General features: G+C 39.0%; 1 protein-coding gene across 1 annotated transcript; it reads left to right on the top strand.

Annotated features, from left to right (window-relative positions):
* The first annotated feature begins 238 nt into the window (after positions 1-238).
* LOC128648957 (putative nuclease HARBI1) lies at positions 239-8597 on the top strand. Its single transcript, XM_053701952.1, has 4 exons — positions 239-1183; positions 1471-1549; positions 2127-2428; positions 8384-8597. The coding sequence occupies exons 1-4, from the start codon at positions 517-519 to the stop codon at positions 8386-8388; spliced, it is 1053 nt and encodes a 350-aa protein (XP_053557927.1). The 5' UTR covers positions 239-516; the 3' UTR covers positions 8389-8597.
* The last annotated feature ends 8261 nt before the right edge of the window (positions 8598-16858 follow it).

Raw genomic sequence — 16858 nt, 5'->3', positions numbered from 1 at the left:
TACATTGAGACATATTACCCCCAGCTCAACTAGGTGTAAAGGAGGAAAAAAGAGCTTTTTGAGGCCTGTTTCTCATTGAAATTGAAAATCAAAAAAAAATTACATATAGAAATATAATTTTATCTAATAATAATCTTCTCCTACATGTATATATGTATGATAATTGTATATATATATTTGACCTATATAAATCATATAATTTTAATAATTACTTTTAACTGTTATGATAAAGGCTGATATATTTAAATTGAAAAATATAATAATTACATTCAGTGTCTTTGAATTTCCGATATGTAACTACATATATTTTGAAATTATAGTTCATATCAAAAATAAAAGTCATGAGTAAGTATATACTTTCAAACTGTTCATTAAATTAAGGATTAGATGAGATGAAGATAAGCCCTCCCCCCCATGTTATTCATTGCAATCACCAGTTTCACATATGTTAACAAGCAACACACAGCTATAAAAAAAAGACCACACCTAGCCTAACCTCAGAACAGATATTTCAAAATGCAGGGTGAGAGAGAAGCTGACAATGCTGAAGTTAGACAGCGTAGGCCTGACATCCCCAGAGTGAGGCTGGATATAGAAACCCTGAATGAGCAGCAGGTGTTTGAAAGTTTCAGGCTCAACAGGGAGAAAATATATCAGTTATATGCCCTGTTGCAAGATAGGCTGGAAAGCCAGGGCTATTCAAGCAGGGCTGTCCCTGGAATGACCAAACTACTAGGGGCACTTCATTTTTTGGCTTCTGGATCCTTTCAGGTGACAGGGGGCATTGTAACTGGGGTGCATAAGTCCACTCTTTCTAAGCATCTTTCAAAAGTTATTGATGGACTTTATGATAATTGCAGAAAATTTATTTTTTTCCCCACATCACCCAGAGGTTGGCGTGATGTTAAGAGGGACTTTTTTCTTTTAGGTGGCATACCCAATGTCCTTGGGGCCATTGACTGCACTCATATTGCCCTAAGACCCCCTGTGCGCAGGGAGATAATATTTAGAAATAGGAAACACTTCCACTCCTTAAATGTGCAGATTATATGTGATGCAAACATGCGCATATTAAATGTTGTGGCAGGGTTCCCAGGAAGTAGCCATGATGCCTACATCCTCAGGAATTCTGGTGTGTGGAGATTGTTTGAGACAAATCAAATGCCTGAAGGACATCTCCTCGGTAAGTGTTTATGTATATATTATGATGCCTTCATGTGTTCAATATTTTGACATTTTATTGTTTCATTGCTTTATAATCCTTTATGTATGTGTCTAAGGGGGTGAAATTGATTAAATAAATAAATTGTTAATCATTTAAAAGATATATATTAACTATGTCATAGTAAGACATATGCATAACATTATTTTATGTCATACATTGCTTTATGGAAAGATGTGTGTTTATCTATCTATCTATATCTATATCTATATATATATATACTGTATATCTATGCATTCATATTTTAGCAGATTCTGCATATCCTCTTAAAAAATGGATTTGGACACCATTGAAAGAGAACCAGGTTGTTGGGCCTGCTGAATTAAGGTAAAATATATATTTATTTTCTGCTCATGTGTGTCAGAAATATTGATTGTGCCTTGCAAAATGCTCACTATAATCTGTAGAAAAGTAGGACCAGTACACACTTCATAGGAATGTCCCTTTAAATCACTCTTGGGTGAATGTAGGTGCAAACCTGGAGGACCTCCTTTTCCAAAGTCCCAGTAAATGTAATGAAATAGAACACACAGGTAGCACTCTATGTGGAGCAACAGCACCTTTATTGAGCAACGTTTCGGGGCTCCTGCCCCTTTATTAAGCTATATATCTGTGTTTGTGCACATACATTTGTTGCTTGATTATCTTGTGTGTGTGTGTATATATCACTATCACAGACATAACAATGTTGTACTGAGTGCCTTTAAAGGGACAGTCAAAATACAAATCATCTATTATCAGTGAAGCATTTATAAATCTCTCTGCTTCAATATAAATATATTTATATATATATAAAATGGTTTAAAGATTTATAAGATCAAACCAGGAATGTAGTTAGCTCATTAGTATTTGATTTGTCTTCACATTATATATTATAATCATATTTCTTGTTCTTTTAATACAGATATAATGAAGCACATATCCGAACACGTGCTATAATAGAACGACTGTTTGGTGTTCTAAAAATGCGCTTTCGCTGCCTGGACAGATCAGGGGGGGATCTCCAATTCAGTCCGGAAAAAGCTATTAAAATCATAGTGGCATGTTGCTGTCTACACAACATGGCACAGGAGCATGGGATGTTGAACGACTTACTTCCAACACCACAGCCCCCAGGTGAAATCTTTGAGCCTGATGTAATTAATCATCCCCAACCCCTCAATGCCCATTTGGAGAGATCTGCAACTATTCAAGAATTCTTTTCAGGTATTTTTATAGTATTGTAATGAGACCTTTTAGTTATTTATGATTATGTTTTTTAATAATACACATTTCTTTCATGTAATTAACAAGAGTCCATGAGCTAGTGACGTATGGGATATACATTCCTACCAGGAGGGGCAAAGTTTCCCAAACCTCAAAATGCCTATAAATACACCCCTCACCACACCCACAGATCAGTTTTTACAAACTTTGCCTCCAAGGGAGGTGGTGAAGTAAGTTTGTGCTAGATTCTACGTTGATATGCGCTCCGCAGCAAGTTGGAGCCCGGTTTTCCTCTCAGCGTGCAGTGAATGTCAGAGGGATGTGAGGAGAGTATTGCCTATTGAATGCAGTGATCTCCTTCTACGGGGTCTATTTCATAAGGTTCTCTGTTATCGGTCGTAGAGATTCATCTCTTACCTCCCTTTTCAGATCGACGATATACTCTTATATTTACCATTTCCTCTACTGATTCTCGTTTCAGTACTGGTTTGGCTTTCTACAAACATGTAGATGAGTGTCCTGGGGTAAGTAAGTCTTATTTTCTGTGACACTCTAAGCTATGGTTGGGCACTTTATTTATAAAGTTCTAAATATATGTATTCAAACATTTATTTGCCTTGACTCAGAATGTTCAACTTTCCTTATTTCCAGACAGTCAGTTTCATATTTGGGATTATGCTTTAATTATCATATTTTTTCTTACCTCAAAAATTTGACTTTTTTCCCTGTGGGCTGTTAGGCTCGCGGGGGCTGAAAATGCTTCATTTTATTGCGTCATTCTTGGCGCTGACTTTTTTGGCGCAAAAATTCATTTCCGTTTCCGGCGTCATACGTGTCGCCGGAAGTTGCGTCATTTTTGACGTTATTTTGCGCCAAAAATGTCGGCGTTCCGGATGTTGCGTCATTTTTGGCGCAAAAAGCATTTAGGCGCCAAATAATGTGGGCGTCTTTTTTGGCGCCAAATAATATGGGCGTCGCTTTTGTCTCCACATTATTTCAGTCTCATTTTTCATTTGCTTCTGGTTGCTAGAAGCTTGATGTTTGGCATTTTTTTCCCATTCCTGAAACTGTCTTATAAGGAATTTGATCTATTTTGCTTTATATGTTGTTTTTTCTCTTACATATTGCAAGATGTCTCACGTTGCATCTGAGCCAGAAGATACTACAGGAAAACCTCTGCCTGCTGGATCTACCAAAGCTAAGTGTATCTGCTGTAAACTTTTGGTAGCTATTCCTCCAGCTGTTGTTTGTTTTAAATGTCATGACAAACTTGTTAATGCAGATAATATTTCCTTTAGTGATGTACCATTGCCTGTTGCAGTTCCCTCAACATCTAAGGTGCAGAATGTTCCTGATAACATAAGAGATTTTGTTTCTGAATCCATAAAGAAGGCTTTGTCTGTTATTTCTCCTTCTAGTAAACGTAAAAAGTCTTTTAAAATTTCTCTCTCTACAGATGAATTTTTAAATGAACACCATCATTCTGATTCTTTGGACTCTTCTGGTTCAGAGGATTCTGTCTCAGAGATTGATGCTGATAAATCTTCATATTTATTTAAGATGGAATTTATTCGCTCTTTACTTAAAGAAGTACTAATTGCTTTAGAAATAGAGGATTCTAGTCCTCTTGATACTAATTCTATACGTTTAGATAAGGTTTTTAAAGCTCCTGCGGTTATTCCAGAAGTCTTTCCTGTTCCTAATGCTATTTCTGCAGTAATTGCTAAGGAATGGGATAATTTGGGTAATTCATTTACTCCTTCTAAACGTTTTAAGCAATTATATCCTGTTCCGCCTGACAGGTTAGAATTTTGGGACAAAATCCCTAAAGTTGATGGGGCTATTTCTACCCTTGCTAAACGTACTACCATTCCTACGTCAGATGGTACCTCGTTTAAGGATCCTTTAGATAGAAAAATTGAATCTTTTCTAAGAAAAGCTTATCTATGTTCAGGTAATCTTCTTAGACCTGCTATATCATTGGCTGATGTTGCTGCAGCTTCAACTTTTTGGTTGGAAACTCTAGCTCAACAAGTAACAAATCGTGATTCTCATGATATTATTATTCTTCTCCAGCATGCTAATAATTTCATTTGTGATGCCATTTTTGATATTATTAGAGTTGATGTTAGATTTATGTCTCTGGCTATCTTAGCCAGAAGAGCTTTATGGCTTAAGACTTGGAATGCTGATATGGCTTCTAAATCAACTCTACTTTCCATTTCTTTCCAGGGAAACAAATTATTTGGTTCTCAGTTGGATTCTATTATTTCAACTGTTACTGGTGGGAAAGGAACTTTTTTACCACAGGATAAAAAGTCTAAAGGTAAAAACAGGGCTAACAATCGTTTTCGTTCCTTTCGTTTCAACAAAGAACAAAAGCCTGATCCTTCGTCCTCAGGAGCAGTTTCAGTTTGGAAACCATCTCCAGTCTGGAATAAATCCAAGCCTGCTAGAAAGGCAAAGCCTGCTTCTAAGTTCACATGAAGGTACGGCCCTCATTCCAGTTCAGCTGGTAGGGGGCAGGTTACGTTTTTTCAAAGAAATTTGGATCAAATCTGTTCACAATCTTTGGATTCAGAACATTGTTTCAGAAGGGTACAGAATTGGTTTCAAGATGAGACCTCCTGCAAAGAGATTTTTTCTTTCCCATGTCCCAGTAAATCCAGTGAAAGCTCAAGCATTTCTGAATTGTGTTTCAGATCTAGAGTTGGCTGGAGTAATTATGTCAGTTCCAGTTCCGGAACAGGGGATGGGGTTTTATTCAAATCTCTTCATTGTACCAAAGAAGGAGAATTCCTTCAGACCAGTTCTGGATCTAAAATTATTGAATCGTTATGTAAGGATACCAACGTTCAAGATGGTAACTGTAAGGACTATATTGCCTTTTGTTCAGCAAGGGAATTATATGTCCACAATAGATTTACAGGATGCATATCTGCATATTCCGATTCATCCAGATCATTATCAGTTCCTGAGATTCTCTTTTCTAGACAAGCATTACCAATTTGTGGCTCTACCGTTTGGCCTTGCTACAGCTCCAAGAATTTTCACAAAGATTCTCGGTGCCCTTCTGTCTGTAATCAGAGAACAGGGTATTGTGGTATTTCCTTATTTGGACGATATCTTGGTACTTGCTCCGTCTTTACATTTAGCAGAGTCTCATACGAATCGACTTGTGTTGTTTCTTCAAGATCATGGTTGGAGGATCAATTTACCAAAAAGTTCTTTGATTCCTCAAACAAGGGTAACCTTTCTGGGTTTCCAGATAGATTCAGTGTCCATGACTCTGTCTTTAACAGACAAGAGACGTCTAAAATTGATATCAGCTTGTCGAAACCTTCAGTCACAATCATTCCCTTCGGTAGCCTTATGCATGGAAATTCTAGGTCTTATGACTGCTGCATCGGACGCGATCCCCTTTGCTCGTTTTCACATGCGACCTCTTCAGCTCTGTATGCTGAACCAATGGTGCAGGGATTACACGAAGATATCTCAATTAATATCTTTAAAACCGATTGTTCGACACTCTCTAACGTGGTGGACAAATCACTATCGTTTAATTCAGGGGGCTTCTTTTGTTCTTCCGACCTGGACTGTAATTTCAACAGATGCAAGTCTCACAGGTTGGGGAGCTGTGTGGGGATCTCTGACGGCACAAGGAGTTTGGGAATCTCAGGAGGTGAGATTACCGATCAATATTTTGGAACTCCGTGCAATTTTCAGAGCTCTTCAGTTTTGGCCTCTTCTGAAGAGAGAATCGTTCATTTGTTTTCAGACAGACAATGTCACAACTGTGGCATACATCAATCATCAAGGAGGGACTCACAGTCCTCTGGCTATGAAAGAAGTATCTCGAATTTTGGTTTGGGCGGAATCCAGCTCCTGTCTAATCTCTGCGGTTCATATCCCAGGTGTAGACAATTGGGAAGCGGATTATCTCAGTCGCCAAACGTTGCATCCGGGCGAATGGTCTCTTCACCCAGAGGTATTTCTTCAGATTGTTCAATTGTGGGGGCTCCCAGAGATAGATCTGATGGCCTCTCATCTAAACAAGAAACTTCCCAGGTATCTGTCCAGATCCCGGGATCCTCAGGCGGAGGCAGTGGATGCATTATCACTTCCTTGGAAGTATCATCCTGCCTATATCTTTCCGCCTCTAGTTCTTCTTCCAAGAGTAATCTCCAAGATTCTGAGGGAATGCTCGTTTGTTCTGCTAATAGCTCCGGCATGGCCTCACAGGTTTTGGTATGCGGATCTTGTCCGGATGGCATCTTGCCAGCCATGGACTCTTCCGTTAAGACCAGACCTTCTGTCACAAGGTCCTTTTTTCCATCCGGATCTGAAATCCTTAAATTTAAAGGTATGGAGATTGAACGCTTGATTCTTGGTCATAGAGGTTTCTCTGACTCCGTGATTAATACTATGTTACAGGCTCGTAAATCTGTATCTCGAGAGATATATTATAGAGTCTGGAAGACTTATATTTCATGGTGTCTTTCTCATCATTTTTCTTGGCATTCTTTTAGAATACCGAGAATTTTACAATTTCTTCAGGATGGTTTGGATAAGGGTTTGTCCGCAAGTTCTTTGAAAGGACAAATCTCTGCTCTTTCTGTTCTTTTTCACAGAAAGATTGCTATTCTTCCTGATATTCATTGTTTTGTACAAGCTTTGGTTCGTATAAAACCTGTCATTAAGTCAATTTCTCCTCCTTGGAGTTTGAATTTGGTTCTGGGAGCTCTTCAAGCTCCTCCGTTTGAACCTATGCATTTATTGGACATTAAATTACTTTCTTGGAAAGTTTTGTTCCTTTTGGCCATCTCTTCTGCTAGAAGAGTTTCTGAATTATCTGCTCTTTCGTGTGAGTCTCCTTTTCTGATTTTTCATCAGGATAAGGCGGTGTTGCGAACTTCTTTTGAATTTTTACCTAAAGTTGTGAATTCCAACAACATTAGTAGAGAAATTGTGGTTCCTTCATTATGTCCTAATCCTAAGAATTCTAAGGAGAAATCATTGCATTCTTTGGATGTTGTTAGAGCTTTGAAATATTATGTTGAAGCTACGAAATCTTTCCGTAAGACTTCTAGTCTATTTGTTATCTTTTCCGGTTCTAGGAAAGGCCAGAAAGCTTCTGCAATTTCTTTGGCATCTTGGTTGAAATCTTTAATTCATCTTGCCTATGTTGAGTCGGGTAAAACTCCGCCTCAAAGAATTACAGCTCATTCTACTAGGTCAGTATCTACTTCCTGGGCGTTTAGGAATGAAGCTTCGGTTGACCAGATCTGCAAAGCAGCAACTTGGTCTTCTTTGCATACTTTTACTAAATTCTACCATTTTGATGTATTTTCTTCTTCTGAAGCAGTTTTTGGTAGAAAAGTTCTTCAGGCAGCGGTTTCAGTTTGAATCTTCTGCTTATGTTTTTTGTTAAACTTTATTTTGGGTGTGGATTATTTTCAGCAGGAATTGGCTGTCTTTATTTTATCCCTCCCTCTCTAGTGACTCTTGTGTGGAAAGATCCACATCTTGGGTAGTCATTATCCCATACGTCACTAGCTCATGGACTCTTGTTAATTACATGAAAGAAAACATAATTTATGTAAGAACTTACCTGATAAATTCATTTCTTTCATATTAACAAGAGTCCATGAGGCCCACCCTTTTTTGTGGTGGTTATGATTTTTTTGTATAAAGCACAATTATTCCAATTCCTTATTTTATATGCTTCGCACTTTTTCTTATCACCCCACTTCTTGGCTATTCGTTAAACTGATCTGTGGGTGTGGTGAGGGGTGTATTTATAGGCATTTTGAGGTTTGGGAAACTTTGCCCCTCCTGGTAGGAATGTATATCCCATACGTCACTAGCTCATGGACTCTTGTTAATATGAAAGAAATGAATTTATCAGGTAAGTTCTTACATAAATTATGTTTTGTTTCTTTTAATGTTTTACAGATTGAAGATTCTCAGAAAAGGAATACCACTCCCCTCCCTCTCTCCTCATCCCTATATTTACCACATTTTCCCTAAATAAATGTATACTTTACTCAAATATAGTCATGGTGAATGTTTCTTTATTTCCAGCTATGTACTAATCAATGCATTCATCTTATGATTTATGTATAACATAATTATCTAAAATATCATTTTAATTATATTCCAAATATGACTTTGTTCTCTTGGTATAATTATTTAAAGAGCAGCTATGCACTCCTGGTTAATAAAATTGAGTACATGGGTGAACCAATGACAGACAGGATATATACTGTATGTTGGCAACAATAAACAGCTCCAACATAGGTTCTATGCTGCTCCTGATCTTACCTAAATAAAACTATAATCAAAGGATACTAAGAATATTAAGAAATATAAAGAATATAAATATATTAGATTTGCTTTTAAATATATATGTTTTAGCAAAATAATGGAATTTATGTCACTTTAAAAAAAAAAAGGAAGAGTGTGTTCACAATAAAACATTAATGAACCAGATAAATCATTCAAATCCAATCAACTTACATATGTACTCATAATCAATTTAATCCTTTTATGTTTCTTATTTCAATCATGTATTTAAGTTTAGGAGCCATTCCATTTAATGCTCATCACCTGTGGTGCACTTGCTGATTGTTGCCTACATTTAGACAACAATCATCAAGCGCTCCCCATGTGCAGATTCAAAATGGGTAGATTCCTAAGATAACATTCCTGTTTTATTAAATTACAGATGATAATTAAGTTAAATAGATTATAGGATTACATATTTAAGTATATAAATACTGCATGCTCTAATTCCTGAGTTTTATTTTTAATAGGCTATCCCTTTAAGAAATATATCAGATGCTCATTTCAAAGAGACAAATCCAGATATAATATAATCCTTAAAATAAAGATACATTATCAATACATACAATCCCCTGAGATTGCACACTTGAATGGCATGGTTACCTCATAGAAAATAATATAGAAAAATAAGTCAAAGGAAAAAATATTTTTATCATGAAGATGAGTTTTATTATTACAGATTTACCCTCATTCAAATGTAATTTTCAATGTGAAAATCATATTTATTCAATACAAAACGATGACACATTAAAGTTATGTGTCATAGTACTAATATTTATAAAATATATGTAATGTCATGTCTGCTAAAGCAGATAATACATTTGCAATATTTAGACTATTAACCAAAATACATAAGTGCTTAATATGACATACTTCAAGAGATATGAAGTATTGTCTTTAACATGGAGTTATTGAAACAATTTAAAAGTGCATTGTGCATTGGTCCCAGGGAGAGTCTGTGTCTGTTCATATGATGTCAATTAAAATGTATTAATCACCTCTATATCATGGCAATCACATATATGTTGTGTATACACCAGTGCTTAAATATCATAAAGATACATTTATCTAATTATTCTAAATATTGAATAATAATCTTGACAAAAAGGAGTGCGTTAGTCATGATAGGTATATATTTCAGATATTACATTCCACATAGGACTATAATGAATGCAAGGTATTTGGCCATATCAACATGAAGGAATATTTACTTTTCAACTCTTCTATAACTGTATAAGCCTTATTAGCTTCATCTGAAGGAGCAAACAACATATGCTTGTGGAATATAAATCATAACATTTACACATGTCACGTTGACCAATGTTAGATAGCATATACTGTATAAATTTCAGACACGTATCCCCAAGTATTCTTAAACGGCATAATATCCTCAATAAAAGGACACATACATTTATCAACAATTTACACCTGCATATTAATTGACATCATGTGAAATAAAAATGAATAAAGCTGTTAATGTTTTTGAAAATAAACAGCTATTAAAACAATTTTGAAATATATTTTCTAATTTTGATTAGAAAAATATATGCATATTTATGAGATGGAAATCACACTTAAGAAAGTGCTTCATAAAAAAATTAGATATTATATATCTTGAAAGAATTTAAAAAGAAAAATACTTCTTAATGCTTGCGGCGGGATTTGGCCTTTGGAGGAGAGGTACTTGGGATGGAAGTGTGGCGTCTTGGGCGACGCACACCAGCTGGCTGGGAGGCTAAAAGATGTGATTCAGGGTCCTGCAGGGAGATAACGGAGGATGCGAGTGAGGAGGGAGTTTGCGGCCTATCTGCAACCCTCTCCACTGCCTCTGCCAGGCGGACGAGTGCAGCATTATGTATGTCCATCTGGCTCTGTAGCCTCCTGAAATCCTGCTGCTGCTGGAGCCTAGTAAGTCTAAGCTCCCTGTGAATGAGCCTCAGTAGAGCATCCTGCTGGGACTGCGCGGGGATATTGGATTCCATGGGGGGCACTTGTGGCTGTATAGGTGTCTCCGGCACATATTCCTGGCTCTGTGTGAGGTTGTCGTCACTCAGTCTTGGGGACTGTGTGGGTGGCTCAATATCCAATTGAGGACAGACATTGGTGGGGGGTGGTGGTGATTGTTGTGGTGGTGGTAGTGGTGGCGGCATTTGTTGTGCCATGGGAGGGTGCTGAATGTGTTGTTGAGGTGGCATATAGTACATATGCTGCGGTGGAGGATGCATCTGCTGATGCTGTGGTGATGGAGGATGCATCTGCTGATGCTGTGGTGATGGAGGATGCATCTGCTGATGCTGTGGTGATGGAGGATGCATCTGCTGATGCTGTGGTGATGGAGGATGCATCTGCTGATGCTGTGGTGATGAAGGAGGCATCTGCTGATGCTGTGGTGGTGGAGGATGCATCTGCTGATGCTGTGGTGATGAAGGAGGCATCTGCCGATGCTGTGGTGGTGGAGGATGCATCTGATAATGCTGCGTTGGAGGATGCATCTGATAATGCTGCGTTGGAGGATGCATCTGATAATGCTGCGTTGGAGGATGCATCTGATAATGCTGCGTTGGAGGATGCATCTGATAATGCTGTGGTGGAGGATGCATCTGATAATGCTGTGGTGGTGGAGGCTGCATCTGATGATATGTCCTCCCAGATGAATATGGGGATGGGCCAGGAACATTTTCAACCTCATAGGCCAGTGGCTGTTGCTCATCTCCTTCAAGTATGCTGAGGTAGGAGTATCCAGCTTCAATAACATCCCCCTCCTCCTCCTCACTGAATTCCGGAACATCACTGGCCTCCGGTCTTGTTGAGGACTCATACTCATGTTCCAATTCTGAAAAATAAATTGTAATTATAAATTAATCTGATGAAACATCTAACATTTGAAAATCAATTTTATAGATATAGTTTTATATATATATATATATATATATATATATATATATATATATATATATATATATATATAATTTCTGTATGAACTTAAACATATTTAACCAGAGGTGTATATTTAAAGATTGTGCCTCTAGGCGACTCTTTGTATTACACATAGTCCATATATATGATATAGATAGAAAGAATTTAAATCTATACCCTTGCTTGTTTGAGCAGATAGCCACTCCAGAAATCAGGATGAATATATCCACTACAACTATGTTAAGATGCCATTAAAGGGGCAATGAAGTACAAATTAAACTTTCATGATTCAGACAGAGCATGCAAATTTAGTCAACATTTAATATTTTACTCCTATTATCATATTTTCTTCCTTCTCTTGGTATCTTTATTTGAGAAGCAAGAATGTAAAGCTTAAGAGCCAGACAATATTTGTTTCAGAACCTGGGTTGCTGTTGCTTATTGGGTGGCTAAATGTAGCCACCAATCACGAGCGCTAGCCAGGGTTCTGAACAAAAAATGCAAAGTCTCCATAGCTTACATTCCTACTTTTTCAGAAAAAGATACCAAGAGAACAAAGAAATATCTATAATAGTAGTACATTAGAGAGTTGCTTAAAATTGCTGCTCTATCTGAATCATGAAATAAAAACATTGGGTTTACTATCACTTTACGTTACTGTGCAAATTAGACTTTGAACCATGTAAAACATTACTTGTACTAATCCTACCTAGGTATGTTTTCCACTGATGCTTGAACACAATTGATTACTAAACATATATAATATATGAACATTCTATATTCTGTATTACACATGTGTATGATTACATTTATATTTTAAAAAACAAAGCCGATATATATTTCTGATGTTAACATATATTTGTTAGAAATAAAACATTTATTACATATGATATTTAATATTCACCTTCATGGACCTCTTCAGCTGGCACTGATGTGTCCATTGTCCCCTTACATCCGTAAACAGATTCATCTGAGATGACATTGGCCATCATCTCCTCCCATGACCTTAGGTGTATCCTCTTGCTAGGACCACCACCTGTCCCACGTGCATATTTGGCCTGCTGTGCCAGCTTAGCTTTGGTTTCCCTCCTGCAGTCATGATAGCGGTGTTTAATGCTGGCAATAGAACGATTACGTCCTAAGCAGCTGACTGCCACTCGAATCTCCTCCCACAGCTTATTCCGGACAGCCGGCCTCAGGTTAGGGTTCTCCAGCTGAGCTGCCCTCTCCAAGTATGCCTCAACAAGAGCCTCCTTCTCCTCCTCAGAGTACCTCTCCTCTCTAAGCCTGCCCTTCACACCTGAAGGGCCAGCAGACACAGACTCTCCCTCCTGTGACTGGGGACCAGCCCTCTCTACCTCCTCTGTCCCTGCAGGCTGTGACAGGCTACCACCAGCCCCACCCCCAGTTGCCACAGTCTGCCCCACTTTCCCTTTTCTTTTTGTGCCTAGCTGAGGCTGACTCCTCCTCACTCCTCCCACCTCCATTCCTCTTCCACCCTCTCTCCTTCCCTCCTCTGCCAGGGTTTGAGGAAGGACAAATCCTCCACCCAAACCTCGGCCCCTATTCCTGCCCATACTACTCCCTACTTCCCCCCTCCCCCTCCCTCTATCCACCCTCTCCACTCCCCTCCCCCTAGCCACCCCCTTCCCAACTCCACTAGGCCTATCCATCCCTTTCTCCTTCCTCCCTAACTCTAACCTAACACTAAAGTCCCTAGCTTACCTAACTACACTAAGTCACCTAACTAAACCCTATATTAAATAGCCCCAAAACTAACTACCTAACCTATCTAGACCCTAACTATCTCTATTCTATATCCCTCAAAATAAAAATAAAATGTGGGGGTGAAAATAAACAAAGGGATGTAAATGAAAAAGGAAAAACTAAGGAGGATTAGAACAAAATTATAGACAAATAATAAGGGATGCAAATGAAGAAAGGGGTGAGCTATATAGTCAAATGAAACAAAAAATATGGGATGTAAAAAATAAATAGGATGGGAAAAATGTATATATATAAAAAAAAAAGTTATATAGTGAGGAAGGGAAAGGTAGTCAAAGGGGGGATGGGAAGTGGAATAAGGGGATTAATGAAAGGAGTAATAAAGGAAGATGGGGATATGGGGGTTAATGAAAAAAAATATGTGAATGTGTTTGTATCAAATAAAAGTGTGTATGTGTGTGTGTGTGTATTTGTGTGTATAAACTAATGTGTGTTAATTAACTAATGTATGGATGTGTGTGTGTGTTCCTAATATTATATGAGGCCTACAATAAGAATATATGTAAATCAAATATCAAACTCTCCACTAACTCTCAAACAACTCTCAAAAACCCAAAACTCCTACCAACGCAACTAGCTCCCGTGTCTTTCTCTCTAGAGGCGATCACAGGTAAAGAGCGCAGGCGCAAACCGGTATTCTTATAGACAGAGGTCGGGTTACCATGGCAATGCACTTGTTATGGCGCGCTTTCGACAAATCCGACATCGGTTGGCAACGCAAACTTACGTACGGCCGAAAAGAGCGACTGCGCGCAACACGCTAATCTTTTCAATGGAAACCTGGTACTAAAATGCAGCCGTAAATTACTTTTAGCTGTCGGCCGCTTCGGTAGCTTACGGCTCCATTTTTAACGACTCAATGGAAGCGAGGCCTTAGTCTTTTACTCTGCAAGATATGGCTGCAGTTATGTCTACTACCCTTACAGAGGTATTATCTAAACTGTCAGGTTTACAGGGTAAGCGCAGTAGGTCCGGTATTAAGGTAAATGCTGAGCCCTCTGATGCTTTATTGGCCATTTCCGATGTACCCTCACAGTGTTCTGATTTGGGGGTCGGGGAATTGCTGTCTGAGGGAGAGCTTTCAGATTCAGGAAATGTGTTACCTAAGACATATTCGGACATGATATCCTTTAAATTTAAGCTTGAACACCTCCGTCTGTTACTCCGGGAGGTTTTATCGACTCTGGATGATTGTGACCCTATTGTGATACCACCAGAGAAATTGTGTAAGATGGATAAATATCTAAAGGTATCTACTTACACTGATGTTTTTCCAGTCCCTAAAAGAATTTCGGACATTGTTACAGAGGAATGGGATAGACCAGGCATTCCGTTCTCTCCCCCTCCTAATTTTAAGAAAATGTTTCCCATATCTGACACCATTCGGGATTCTTGGCAAACGGTCCCTAAGGTGGAGGGAGCTATTTCTACCCTAGCTAAGCGTACAACTATACCTATTGAGGACAGTTGTGCTTTCAAAGATCCTATGGATAAAAAATTAGAGGGTCTTCTAAAGAAATTGCTTATTCATCAGGGTTTTCTTCTACAACCTATAGCGTGCATTGTTCCAGTCACTACTGCAGCATTTTTGGTTCAAGGCTCTAGAGGAGTCTCTTAAGGTTGAGACTCCATTAGATGATATTTTGGATAGAATTAAGGCTCTCAAGCTGGCTAATTCTTTTATTACCGATGCCGCTTTTCAAATGGCTAAATTAGCAGCGAAAAATGCAGGTTTTGCCATTTTAGCGCGTAGAGCATTATGGCTTAAATCTTGGTCTGCTGATGCGTCATCAAAATCTAAGCTTTTAGCTATTCCGTTTAAAGGTAAGACCCTATTCGGGCCTGCATTGAAGGAAATCATTGCTGACATTACTGAAGGTAAAGGTCATGCCCTGCCTCAGGATAAGACTGTTAAGATGAGGGCTAAACAAAATAATTTTCGTTCCTTTCGAAACTTTAAAGGAGGAGCCTCTACTTCCTCTTCCGCCACAAAGCAGGAGGGGAATTTTGCTCAATCCAAGTCAGTCTGGAGACCTAACCAGGCCTGGAATAAAGGTAAACAAGCCAAGAAGCCCGCTGCTGCTACCAAGACAGCATGAAGGGGCAGCCCCCCGATCCGGGGCCGGATTTAGTAGGGGGCAGAATTTCTCTCTTTGCTCAGGCTTGGGCAAGGGATGTTCAGGATCCCTGGGCATTAGAAATTGTGACCCTGGGGTATCAGCTGGAATTCAAGGATTTTCTCTCAAGAGGGAGATTTCATCTTTCACGTTTGTCTGTAGACCTGACAAAAAGAGAGGCGTTCTTACGCTGTGTAAAAGACCGATTTTAGATCTAAAGTGCCTAAACAAATTTCTCAGAGTCCCATTGTTCAAGATGGAGACTATACGAACAATTTTACCAATGATCCAGGAGGTTCAATATATGACCACCGTGGATCTGAAGGATGCGTATCTTCACATTCCTATCCACAAGGATCATCATCAGTTTCTAAGGTTCGCCTTTCTGGACGAACATTATCAGTTTGTGGCCCTCCCCTTCGGGTTGGCCACAGCTCCCAGAATCTTCACAAAGGTGCTAGGGTCCCTTCTGGCGATTCTCAGGCCGCGGGGCATAGCAGTGGCACCCTATCTAGATGATATTTTGATTCAGGCCTCAACTTATCATCTGACCAAATCTCACACGGACATCGTGTTGGCATTTCTAAGAACTCACGGTTGGAAAGTGAATATAGAAAAGAGTTCACTAGTTCCACTAACAAGAGTTCCATTCTTGGGAACTCTGATAGACTCGGTAGACATGAAAATATTTCTGACGGAGGTCAGAAAGTCAAAGATTCTAAATACTTGCCGAGCGCTTCAGTCCATTCCTCGACCATCAGTGGCTCAGTGTATGGAAGTCATTTGATTAATGGTAGCGGCAATGGACATCGTTCTATTTGCATGCTTTCATCTCAGACCATTGCAGCTGTGCATGCTCAGACAATGGAATGGGGATTATTCAAATTTATCTCCTCAGATAGATCTGGATCAAGAGACCAGAGACTCTCTTCTTTGGTGGTTGTCACAGGATCATCTGTCCCAGGGCATGTGCTTCCGCAGGCCAGCATGGGTAATAGTGATGATGGACGCAAGCCTCTTGGGCTGGGGTGCAGTCTGGAATTCCCTGAAGGCTCAGGGTGTTTGGACTCAGGAGGAGTCTCTCCTACCAATCAATATTCTGGAACTGAGAGCAATATTCAATGCGCTTCAGGCGTGGCCTCAGTTGGCTTTGGCCAAATTCATAAGATTCCAGTCAGACAATATCACGACAGTAGCATACATCAATCATCAAGGGGAAACAAGGAGTTCTCTAGCGATGCTAGAGGTTTCAAAGATAATCCGATGG

Source organism: Bombina bombina, chromosome 2 (assembly GCF_027579735.1).
Source record: "Bombina bombina isolate aBomBom1 chromosome 2, aBomBom1.pri, whole genome shotgun sequence".
Taxonomy (NCBI): domain Eukaryota; kingdom Metazoa; phylum Chordata; class Amphibia; order Anura; family Bombinatoridae; genus Bombina; species Bombina bombina.
This window is presented reverse-complemented; position numbering and strand designations above follow the sequence as displayed.

Bases quoted from the DNA above. Each gene is read 5' to 3' on its own strand.
- LOC128648957 (XM_053701952.1), top strand. From the start codon at position 517: ATGCAGGGTGAGAGAGAAGCTGACAATGCTGAAGTTAGACAGCGTAGG. The intron at 1,184-1,470 runs GTAAGTGTTTAT...TTCATATTTTAG, and splicing joins GCCTGAAGGACATCTCCTCG to CAGATTCTGCATATCCTCTT. The intron at 1,550-2,126 runs GTAAAATATATA...CTTTTAATACAG, and splicing joins GTTGGGCCTGCTGAATTAAG to ATATAATGAAGCACATATCC.